At 29.8% G+C, this 12,357-nt stretch overlaps 2 protein-coding genes across 3 annotated transcripts; one reads left to right on the top strand and one right to left on the bottom strand.

Annotated features, from left to right (window-relative positions):
* Nucleotides 1-1,197: 1,197 nt before the first annotated feature.
* On the top strand, nt 1,198-5,939 carry LOC115708514 (mitochondrial import inner membrane translocase subunit TIM14-1). Of its 2 annotated transcripts, XM_030636619.2 has the most exons (4): nt 1,198-1,353; nt 2,069-2,151; nt 2,393-2,571; nt 5,529-5,939. In XM_030636619.2, exons 2-4 carry the CDS (start codon nt 2,149-2,151, stop codon nt 5,683-5,685), a joined length of 339 nt encoding a protein of 112 aa, XP_030492479.1. In that variant the 5' UTR covers nt 1,198-1,353; nt 2,069-2,148; the 3' UTR covers nt 5,686-5,939. The 2 variants fall into 2 exon arrangements, with proteins under 2 accessions (XP_030492479.1, XP_030492480.1); XM_030636620.2 differs by lacking the exons at nt 1,198-1,353; nt 2,069-2,151 and having other exon boundaries at nt 2,373-2,571.
* Nucleotides 5,940-6,125: 186 nt separating this feature from the next.
* On the bottom strand, nt 6,126-11,566 carry LOC115708267 (2-alkenal reductase (NADP(+)-dependent)). The gene is made up of 5 exons (XM_030636495.2): nt 11,041-11,566; nt 8,732-8,918; nt 8,124-8,290; nt 6,726-6,808; nt 6,126-6,631 (listed from the first exon to the last, which is right to left on the bottom strand). Exons 1-5 carry the CDS (start codon nt 11,269-11,271, stop codon nt 6,253-6,255), a joined length of 1,047 nt encoding a protein of 348 aa, XP_030492355.2. The 5' UTR covers nt 11,272-11,566; the 3' UTR covers nt 6,126-6,252.
* Nucleotides 11,567-12,357: the final 791 nt, after the last annotated feature.

The raw sequence follows: 12,357 nt of genomic DNA on the forward strand, positions 1-12,357 counted from the left end.
AATATTTTAATGTATGTATATAATTTTATTGCCATGCTACATATATTTAATTATTATTTTTATATTTTTTGATTGTATGATTATTTATTTTAAATAATATTTAATTAGTTTTTATTTTATTATATACAATGGTCATGGTATATATATTTTAATTGTGGTATATAATTTGGTTAGTATAGTATACATACATATATAAATATATGTATTAGTAATCTATATTTTTATTATTATTATTTTTTGTATATATGTTTTGGTGTATGGTATATGTATTTTTTGTTATACGGTATATAATTTTTTTAAATAATATTTAAGTTTTATTTTCTATTGTACTTTTGTTGACATGATATATAATTTTATTAGCATCCTATATATTTTTATTTTTATTTATTGTTATTATTATATATATTTTTATTGTAAGGTATATATTTTATGTTATATAGTATATAAGTTTTATTGTATAGTATATCATTTTATTTTAGATAATGCATGTTTAGTTTTTATTTTAGTATATATAAAGGTGATATATAATTTTTTTAATATGATATATATAATTTTTTTTTAATAATATTATATTATTTTGTTTTATTTTTTATCGTAGGTATATACGTTTTATTGTATGGTATATGATTTTTGTTGTCTATAATATATTATTTATATTTAATATGATATTTAGTTTTTATTTTATTGTATATAAATTTTTTGGTATGTATTCATATTTTAATGGTGATATATATAATTTGTTAGCATGATATATATATTTTTTGAGTATTAATTTAGTATTGTTATAATTTTTTTGTGGTATATAATTTTATTACTACGGTATATTAATTTTCTGTACTACGATATATTTAATACTGCTGTATATATTTAAATGATCTAATATATTTATTTATTTTTGTTACAATATAATAATATGTAATACTATGTAACTTAATTTTGTTATTATATATATTTTTTTAAAAAAATATGTGATAAATCTATTTTTATAATTTTTATTAGCTAATTTATTAGAATTGGCCATTTTCTTAATTTTTTTTAAAAAATAGACATTTACTAACTTAGTTATTAAATTTAGGACAATTTGGATCTCAACCCTTATTTTTTTTCAAAAAGTTTCTAAAACCCCAAAATTCAGGCTCTAACTTAAGCCAACTCCAACGTAAGCCCAAACCAAGTTCAAGCCCAAGACCAAGACCAAGCCCAAGCCCAAGCCCAAGTATATATCCCTAAGCCTCTTTTCAGACTCGTCTTCTTCGTCCTTCTTCTCCACTCCATTGTTGAACGGCAAAAGTTCACTGATCTCTCTCTCCTCCGTCTCCATCTCTGGCGCTGGATTGTAGAAATCCATCTCAGGTGACCCTTTCTTCCTCCCCAATTTCTTCTCTCTTTCTTTCTATATATATATATATATATATATCTGTGTGTTACTTTGTTTTAGCAATTTGAGAATTAGTTTAGGTTTGTGTTGCTGTGCTGATATGAAATGGTGTCAAACTTAGATTTGGCGTTTTCTTCAGTTGGAATTTATTTTTAATACTGAGTAAAAGTCCTAGAGTTGAAGCATAATCGTTAACAATTTTGGTCCGTGCTTTTTCAATTTGAGAGTAAACTTATTTAATCTAGTAGAGCTTGTTCTTTTGGGGTTATGTAGAGAGATTATTCATTTGCAGTTACTAATGTTATTGGGAATTCATCCAATGACTTCTCATTTTCAGAAACCCAGAATGAAGAGGTACTGATTTTCTTTCTTTCTTAAATGTTAGTTTCAAAGAGTGGGGTTTTTAATGGTTTCTTAAGACTTAAATAGTTTATAATTGGAAATGTTGTGTGTGTGTGTGGACAATATGAGAAAATATTATCTTTGTTTCAACAGATTTTTTCAATATGTGTTATATTATATTATGCGAAATGTGAATGAACCATTGTTTACATAATTCAATAGTGCTACTGATTCAAAATAAGCTGAGTCAATATTTTATCTGCTTCACACACAACAATCCTTTTTTCTTTTTCAATTTTCTTTTTGTTAATTTATACTAATATTTATAATACATACATGTTCAAACAGTTTGCTTGGGCGCGAAGAAAAGTGCTAACCCAGAATATCCTAATCGGATTCGTCAGCTTCAAATTTCTAATCATCACAAAATGGTGAGGAAAAATATCAAAGTTGTTGCTTTTCGTTTTGGTTGATTCTAATTTGGGTCCTCTTTGTGTTGTTTGGTTTCTGGGTCTTGCACTCTTGCTTTTGTGGGTTTTGTTGCTTAACTGAACTTCTCGACTAAATTTTGTTTTGATTGACTGAACTTCTTGACAAAATTATCATTTTTTGTATGTAAAGTTTGGACCTTTTTCCCATGTGAGGTGACGGATATGTAAATTTTGGTTCCAGACTTCAGCATTGATGGCAGGAATTGCAGTAGCTGCTGCAGCATATGCTGGTAGATACAGCATTCTGGCTTGGCAGGCCTTCAAAGCAAGACCACCCTCTGCAAAACTACGAAAATTTTATGAAGGTGGTTTTCAACCTGTTATGAACCGAAGAGAGGCGGCTCTAATACTTGGAGTCAGGTACTATTTTTATGTTTTTCCTTATGATCTTTTCGTTGTATATGTTATTTGTCCGTGCTTATGAAAGGGCTTACCATTGGATTGTGAAGCTCAGTCTTCTTGTGTAGGATGGAGTAACTAGCTAGATAAGAATTTAGTTTCAGAGAAAGTATGTGCACGCTGATATTCAAATAATAGAGGTTGATAGCATTGTTGATATTGTTGTCTTCAAACTTCTTAGAAGTTAGTGTTTTGAACTTTAGTCTTAGATACATTACTTTTTTTATTTGCTCCGGTGCGTGGAATCAAGCATTTGCATCTCCTCCCCGTTCGAGTTATATGAAAAATTATTAGTATGTTGTCATGATTTCTGATTTAAGATAATGTGTTCACATGATTTTCGTGTGGTAGCAATATCCCAACCATTAGGGGGATATATATGTCTAGTTTGTTTTTCTTTTGATCAAGAAAGAAAAGATCTGTATTAATCACAACCAAAATACAAACCAAGCCTGAACAAAGGCCGAGACTTACAGAGAGCAAACTCATTACAAATCTCCTCTCTACATCTTTCAAATTCCTTTGTAATATACTATAAGTTCTATACTTAATCTCCTTTTTAATCATATCTATAGTATGAGCAACACTATAAGTATAGCCTTTAAAAATGCTAGTGTTTTGATTTGTCCATAACCCATAAACCGTGGCTGCAATGAGGGCTGACAAAATCTCAGCCACAACATCTCTTTTCATACCAGTAATCCACCCCTGCCACCCTTCAAACTTCCAAGGCCAATCTTTCCCAATCCAACTTTGCAATTGGAGAATAGCCTGTTTAGAATAGGAGCAAGCAAATAACAAGCGTCTGTGGTTTTCGTCCTCCAAATCACAAACTGGACAAAAAGTGCTATTCATGGTAACATGGAATCGATCCAAGTTATCTCTAGTGAGCAGTTTAGAGTTAACAACTTGCCAAAGAATAAAGCAGTGCTTGGGAACACAAATTATTCCAAACAAACTGATGGTATTTGACCTTCTCAAGCCTTATAAAGCTCATATATAACCTGCCAGTACAAAATTTACCAAGAGATCTAGCTTCTTCTCTTTCACTTTGAGAAAAAACTCCCTTGATGTTGCATAATTTCCTCCAATACTAGCTGGTATTGCCAAAAATCTTGCCCCTTTAAATACAATTTGCTCACCCATTTACCCAAAGGGAGTCCGGTTTCTTGCTCATCGCCCAAATATACTTTGCAAGCATAGCTTTATTCCACCTAGCTCCTTCTTAAAAGCCTAATCCCCCATAAGCTTTGGGGAGGCAAGCTTCCTCCCAAGAAGTAAAGTGAAAATTGCTTCTTGTGCCATTATTGCCCCAAAGAAACCACATACACAACTTGTTCACTTCCTTAGCAATACTTTGAGACAACAAAAATATACCCATCCAATAGTTCCTCAAACCCAAAAGAACAGAAGTAATGAATTGAGATCTACCTGCATAGGAAAGATGGCGACTGGCCCAAGTGTGTAATCGAAGCTTGATTTTCTTTAGAATGATCCCACAGTCCTCAGCTTTCCAATTTGTAGATATGGTAGGATAAGCTTCTCCGAGAATTCCCAATCCACAGTGTCATAGGCCTTGCTAAGGTCAACCTTCAGAGCACACCTTGGAGATGCATTATTCCTATTATAATTATTGATCAAGTCTTGAAATATCATAATATTATGAGCTAGCGAGTGATTCTTCACAAAAGCTCTCTGGTTTTGACTTATAATATTGGGAAGAATCTCTGAAAGTCTACTACAAAGCATCCTAGAAATGCACTTGTAAAGAGTATTGCAACAGACATTCGGTCTGTAATCCACTGCACAAGAAGGAAATTCAGTTTTAGGCGCTAAGGCGATCACAGTTTCATTTAACTCAGCTGGAATCCGCCTTGTTTCAAAAAAATTCAGCATGACATCAGCTATCTCCACACCTATGTCAAGCCACATAGCCTTGTAAAGCTCCGAACCATAACCATCAAGGCCTGGACTTTTGGTACTAGGTATACTGTACATAGCTTTCTAGACATCGTCTCTAGTAAACCATGTCTAGGTTGTTAACATTACAATTTTGGAGCATTTTTTTGATTTAATAAATTTTCAAGTCAGGGTGAGGTAAAGTATAATAAGAATATGGTCACATGTCTTTGGAAATGGAAAATTCATTGAATTACTTAAGCTGAATGAATTACTCTATTTTGTGGTTGTAGCACGGAGATTAGTTTTATTCTAAGTCCAGTCCCTCATAGCAATTACTTGATACACCACAGTATGAAAAATACAGAAATAGAAGAAAAGAGAGATCTTAATTGATAATTCTAGGAAATTCGAGAGTCCTAGTTTCTCTCCCAAGAGCCAAGGCTCAATACAAATTGGAATAAGCATACCCTAGCCCTTCACTCTCAAACAATTTAACCTCAAACACTTTCCACAATTAAACAAATAACACTTCACCCTCACTCCTAATGCCCATGCCTAGCAAAGGTATACCGAATTGGGGGTCTGTCATCAGCCCCCACCCAAACTTTCACCTTGTCCTTAAGGTGAAAAGAAGGAAACTGATGTAGAAGGCTGGTGCAGTTCTTCCAAGTGGCCTCAAAGAGGGGCAAGTCCTTATTGGATTGTTAGGCAGAGAGCCTTGTTTCAAAAAGAAAAGTAGTCAAAAGATTAGTTCATAATTTCTCAAACTTGACTTTTGAGCAGCCTTGTAGCTCAGACAGTTAGGTTAGGTCAGTGGATGGCTTGCTCCTACAAGATTAGAGGATCGAGCCCCCTTCTTAGGTGTCTACAAAATATTAGGCCCAGTGACCAGTTTCAAAAAGGAAAAAGGGAACAAGGAATAACTCTCAAGCAGCATTACAACCCAGTTATCCATTCTGCATTGACTTCATATATATTTTTGTTACATTTTCATTTGTTTTTTGTGTTTTTGACAGGGAAAGAACTCCAACAGAAAAGGTTAGGGAAGCACATAGAAGGGTGATGGTTGCAAACCATCCAGATGCCGGTGGTAGCCATTACCTTGCATCGAAAATCAATGAAGCCAAAGATATCTTGCTTGGGAAAACCAAGGGTGGTGGTTCTGCCTTTTGATGCTTTTTCTCTTCTCGATTTTACTAATGCCACTAATGAGTTTGAGGAGGTTGAGCTTCACTTCAATTTCATTATTTGCCTGTAATACTAATTGTATATATAAACCATAAATAATACTTATGAACTACAAGGGAATAGTTTTTAGTTTTTCAAATTATTTTTGGGGGACCTATAATTGATTGTGCTCTATTTATTTTCTTTCATTTTGTACTATGATTTTATAATTTTAGAATGGTCACTTAAAATCTCTTGTATTTTCATAGCATAAAGATAATTTTGACAGTAATTAAAGATGCCATCATATCTAATAAGCTCAAAATCTAACACTATATGTAAGAATTACTTGCTATTGTAAAGAATTTTAGACTCACTACAAAAAAGTGAGCCTAAAAGGCAAAACGACCGCTCAAAAAACTATGAATTAATCAACTTAGACATGATTGTTTTCAAAATAAGTTCATTTGATTATTTTGAGTACATTATTTGCATATATCAATTAATTTATTCGTTTGCTAGTTTCACAATCTTCTTTTATTTTGAGTACATTATTTGCATATATCAATTAATTCATTCGTTTGCTAGTTTCACAATCTTCTTGCCAATGTTGGTACCTTGAAAGAGTCCAATAAAAGCTTTTGGAATGGTGTCCAAACCAATTGAAATGTCTTCAAGTGTCTTGAGACTACCATTACGAAGATGATTCATGGTGAATGAAATAGAATCTGGAAACATATCTACAAAATCAGACACCAAAAATCCTTGAATTTTGATTCTCTTGTAAATAATATCGACCATATTTAGTGAAGCACGATTGTTTGTGTTTGTGTACTCAGATATCACTCCACAAGCTGCAACTCGTCCAAAGTGTTTCATGTTAGCAATTGCTGCTTCAAGCATCTCACCTCCAACATTGTCAAAGTAAATATCTATTCCATCCGGAAAGTACCTAAAATTTATGTTATTTAAACCTTAATTATTGACATTAAAATAAAAGCATTAATTGAAACACAATTCGTTTGAATTCCACAATTTTATCTTACTTTTTGATTGTTGATTTTAAGTTAGGTTGGTCCTTGTAGTTGAATGCGTCGTCAAAACCAAGTTTTTCCTTTAGTAATGCAACCTAGAAATAGAATAAGAGTATCAGTATTAGGCACCGCACCACTAAGGTGACACCTTCAGAGTGGTATTGGAGTATTCCATAAAAGTTAGGGATATTTGCGGCGAATTTTATTTAATATTTGCAATTATTATACATATGACCTTAATAAAAAAAGTGGCAGCAAAAATATATTATCTTACGATTTTATTGCAATCGTACAATTTTTTAGATGTTAAGTGCCAATTAAGCCCGTTAAGTGCCAGCTCAAAAAACAAGCGGTGACATATTTCCTTAACTTATTTAATACGTTGTCCAATAATATGTCGCTACATGTTTATGAGCTGACACTTAATGGCCAAAAAAGGGTACGACCGTAACAAAATCGTAAGATAAAGTACTTATGACGACACTTTTCTTTTTATTAGGGTCATATGTGTAATAATTATAAATGTTAAGGGAGTTTCGCCGCAAATATCCCTGTTTTTGTATTAAAGAGTAATTTGCGGCATAAATACTTAAATATAACTCTGTATGCAGATAAATACCTAAGTTTAATATTTTGACAGTAATAGTACCTTATAAGTTATGTTTCTGAAACTTTTATAGGTACTTGACCGTTAAGTGTCAAGTCAATGGCCACATGACACTCTGATTAGTCCAGATCATTAATTTTTTTTATTTAAAAATTAATATAAATATACCAATAAGAAATAACACGTTGATAATAACTTGACACTTAATAGGCGGGTACCTACAGAAGTAACAAAATATAACTGTAACCGAAAATTAAACTTAAATATTTACACTGTAAATTACTCTTATATTAAATCATGTGAAATCTGATACTTTCAATGATATATTTTAGCATTCTCATAAAATAATAAGGCTAATTAGGTTTTTGCCCCCTGAACTTTGACATGTACCAAATCATGCCTCTTGAACTTTTAAGGTCATTGAAAATGCCCCCTGAACTATTGAGATTGTTGGATTTAAGGACTTTTTTCTAATTTTAGTAAAAAAGTCTAACATAGATGAAAGTTCAGGGGGCATAATTTAGTGCATGTCAAAGTTCGAAGGGCATGATTTGGTAGATATAAAGTCTGGGGAACATGATTTAGTACATAAACAATCATTGAAATAGTAAAATTGAATAAAATTAGACAAAAGTCCTTAAATCCAACAATCTCTATAGTTCAGGGGCATTTTCAATGGCCTTAAAAGTTCAGGGGGCATGATTCGGTACACTTCAAAGTCCAGGAACAAAACCTAATTAGCTCATTGAAATAGTTAACCATTGATGAGTTAGCGTGTAGAGTTATAAGTTATAAAAAGTTACCTTTTCTTTAGTGCCAGCACAACCAACAACATAACAACCAAATTGTTTAGCATATTGGCCAACCAAGTGGCCTACTGACCCAGAAGCTGTTGACACAAATACTTTCTCACCCTTTTTAGGTTTGCTCACTTCAAATAGCCCACAATAAGCTGTCAATCCACTAAACCCTAAACCAAAACAAATCAAATCCAATGAATTTTTTGAAGTCAAAATTACACATTTTATGGATTTTTATACTAAATGTGCAAAAAATATAATGTTGATCTTTATTTATTTATTTATTTAAAAAGTTATTTTATTGGAAAAATAAAAGAAACTTTCAAAAATATGAAAAAAAAAACATTATAAGTAATTGGTTACCCTAAATTTTTTTCCCATATTTTTTTCGCATAAAATAATTTATTCGGAAAAAGTCATATTTTTGTAAACTCTTGCCAAAAAAAAAAAAAAACCATAAAAACAAAAACAATTCTTCTTCTTCTTCAACTTTTTTAAATGAATTTACATTAGGAAAATAAGCTATTATATATCTTTCAAAGCTACTTCTTCATCATAACACTATTTTTTTTTATGGAAAAATTAACATGAAAAATGGGTTTAGAGTTTACCAAAAAGTCCAACTTGATGGGATAATGGAAACTCCAAAGCCATTGGGTTGAGTTTCCTGAACATGGATTGGTCTCCTTTGAAGACACTATACTCTCCCCAACAAATCATTCCCACCACCAAATCATCCTTCTCAAACTCATCATTTCCACTAGCCACTACTTTAGCCACCCCATAAGCACTAATAATCTGTCCAATTACATTTTACTACATGCAAATTAATTTTAAATTTATATAGTATAGTATTGACTTGAGACAAAATATTTATATTAATTAATATTTTAAAAGCTAATGATTAATGAGTAAAATATTCACTATAAGAATAAATAAATTTGAGGAAAAGTGAATGAATTATTTATTATTTTTTTTTCTTAGAAAAATACTTGTTATTATAAATTAAATTGGTAAGTCATTTACAACAACAGAGTATAGAGAAGGAGGAAAAGATTCCATCCAATAACTAGCTTCATCCAACCTTAAAGCATATCTAGTCAAATTGTGAGCGGCCATGTTAGCCGAACGTTTGACATGTGAAATTGATACACCCGAAAAAAAAAAAAAAGAGAAGACAAGAAATATCTATAATTAGATCATTAAAAGCAGCAATACAATTAGATCGGCCATAACTGAATGAATTATTGATAACTTTCAATTGATTATTATCATAAATTATAGGATATTCCACCCCTCAAATGTATTCATGTACTTTCCGTATAACTTATAGTTATATATATTTATATATTTCATACCGATGTATATGGTAAGCATTTAAAACATCTTACAAATTTGTAAAATTTTAAAATAATATACAACAATAAAAATAAAAAATAAAGTTCACATAGCATGTCTATTTTATTTTATATTAAATGCTATTTTCTATATCATTATTCAAAAGTTTTATAATATATTTTTTAAAATAATTAAAATATATAGTATCATATAAAAAATAAAATTATAATTATTGAGTTACTAAAAATACAAATAAAATGTGCATTTTCAAAATTTTTAAAAGGTACATTATAAAAATACCCTAAATTATACATATATCTTTTGTCATGCTTTAATAAAATAAATATAATTTTTAAAACTAAATATAAAAATTAGATTATTATCCAATGACTAAAAATTAATATTATATATGTGATTTTCTCCTGTATATATCAAAATATATATTGAACTGTGGGGTTTTCTTCATCAAATAAAGTGCTGCCACGTCATAAATATTGTGGTTTGTGTCCTTGAGAAGTAGGGTATCATTATTAATTGATTTTTTTTTTTGATTTTTTAAGTAATACTGTTAATTTTTTATTATAATTTTTTATCTAAAAATACATTTTGATTTTTTTTTTTTTGTCTTTTTTTCATTTTTTTGTATGGAGGTATTCGTTATAATACTTACAAACATATATTTTTAAAAAATTTGGAATAATTTATAGTGCTTAAAGTAGGTTTGAATTTTTTTTAACACGTGTAGTAAACTGAAATATATATATAACTCTATTTTCACAATGGTAAATTTTTCAATTTTTTTTTTCAAAATTTACGGGAATGATCGATATTGTAACTATAACAAATACCGTAATAATTTTTTTTTTTAAAAAATAATCCAATACATGATTTCGAGAATTGAAGTTAACTAAAAAATTATTATAGGAAGTTATAATTAACATTTATCTTTTTTATTTGGGTCTGATTTTTTTATTTTCTGTTAATACTTTTTCAACGTTTTAGTGGAGACAGAGCCATAGGTGTACTCGGAGATTGAGCCAAAAGCTGATTAAAGAATACAATTCTACGATATAAGGTGCACACTAATTTTAGAAGAGACATGCTAATTTCATGTATCATATCGTTACTAGTGCAACTAAGAATTAGATCTCATATAATTTAATTTAATAAATTTTAAAAAATATCATTAACTAATCGCAAGACATCGTATGATGCCAGGCACCATTAGTACCATATAGCAATGCTTATTAAATAACTTATAGAGATAAATGCTTTAAATGGTTTTTGATAAATGTTTTTCATCAAAAAAATAAGAATAGTTTGATTATTAAAGTTTTAAATGGTTTTTGATAATGTTTTTCATCAAACAAATAAAAATAAAAATAGTTTGATTATTAAAGTTTTAACTTTTAGATCCACCTTAAACTCATTTTTTTCTACATTATTAATCCAAGTCTCTCTCTTTCATTCCAAGTTTTCTTTTTTGTACTTTAGAAAATCTGATTTTAGGGTTTCTCATCATTATATTATGTTATATATATACAATTTTTTTTTTCCTTTAAATATAATAAATAATTATTACCTGACCGGGAGATATGGCCATTGCATTAGTTGTGCTGTTTTGAGAGCTTGGACTGTGAGTTTTGAAGCGATTAATCTGATATGGGTCAATTGACACATACAGATTCTTCAAAACGACATCCTTTGAACCAACCTCAACACTTATACTTGAACACTTAATCTCAAAATCTGTCTCTTTTGGACTCCCATTAATCTCACTCTTAATTGTAACATATCTGTTTATTACTTCCATTATTATTATTATTATTATTAAGCCTTTTGGTACTTAGTGTTTTATGTATAAATTTATAGAAAGAAAGAAAGAAAGAAAGAAAAAACTTATGTAAATAGATGACAACGCAAGTGGCTATGAAGTTTATTGGGAAGTCACTTTCAACTTTTGCAAGTATAGTATTATTCTAATTATTATAGACCACATATATACATGGAAGATTTTAAGGATGACATAATTTTTTAAGGATAAAACTTATCTGGGAGAAAACAAACAACACATATTGTTTTTGTATTTTTTTCTTCTTAAAAGTAGGTATATATATTTGTTAGATATGATCCACTCTTTTTTATGTTTTTGGTATCCGATCGATTGAATATTTATAATTCTAAATATTATATGATAATATATATATTATAGAGACATTCTAAATTTTTTTAAAAAATTCAAAATAATTTCATTTCGAAAAAAAGGTTCAACAATATATTGCACACATGTACATTTTATTTTTATAATATTTTAAATAGACTTCTTAAACTTTAAATTATTCTTAAGTTTTAAAAAAATTGTATTATGAATTATTTTGAAGTTTTAAAAAATATACATAATTTCTTAAATAATTTCGTTTAGTACTATTTACCAAAGTAACTAACAGTTTGTTATATTAACAGTTAGCTTCGTTGTAAATAGTTAAGTTAAATTTTTGTAACAACTTTCTGTTTAGTAAATTGTAATCTTTGGTTTGAGCTATATAAATAAAGGACTGAATAAGCTTCTTTGCCATTTCAATTCTTCTTCTTCTTCTTCTTCTTCTTCTCTCTGTTTTGTTTTCTCTAGTTTGTACACTACAAGAAATGTCACCTTTACGTACAGTTCGCTACTACACTGGTAAAAGTAACTTTTACCAGCGCATTTCGCAAACTGCGCTGGCAAAGAGATCAAAGTTTTACCAGCGTATATTTGCAGTGGCTAAAATCTAACTTTTACCAGTACATTTACGCCCTGAAAAAAAATCTTTTTTGCCAGCGCTTTTCATTTTATGTTGGCAAAAGTTCTAATACCAACATTGATTTGCCAACCCCCTTTTGCCAACACACCATAGGTAAA

This window comes from Cannabis sativa, chromosome X (genome assembly GCF_029168945.1).
Source record: "Cannabis sativa cultivar Pink pepper isolate KNU-18-1 chromosome X, ASM2916894v1, whole genome shotgun sequence".
NCBI classification, from domain to species: domain Eukaryota; kingdom Viridiplantae; phylum Streptophyta; class Magnoliopsida; order Rosales; family Cannabaceae; genus Cannabis; species Cannabis sativa.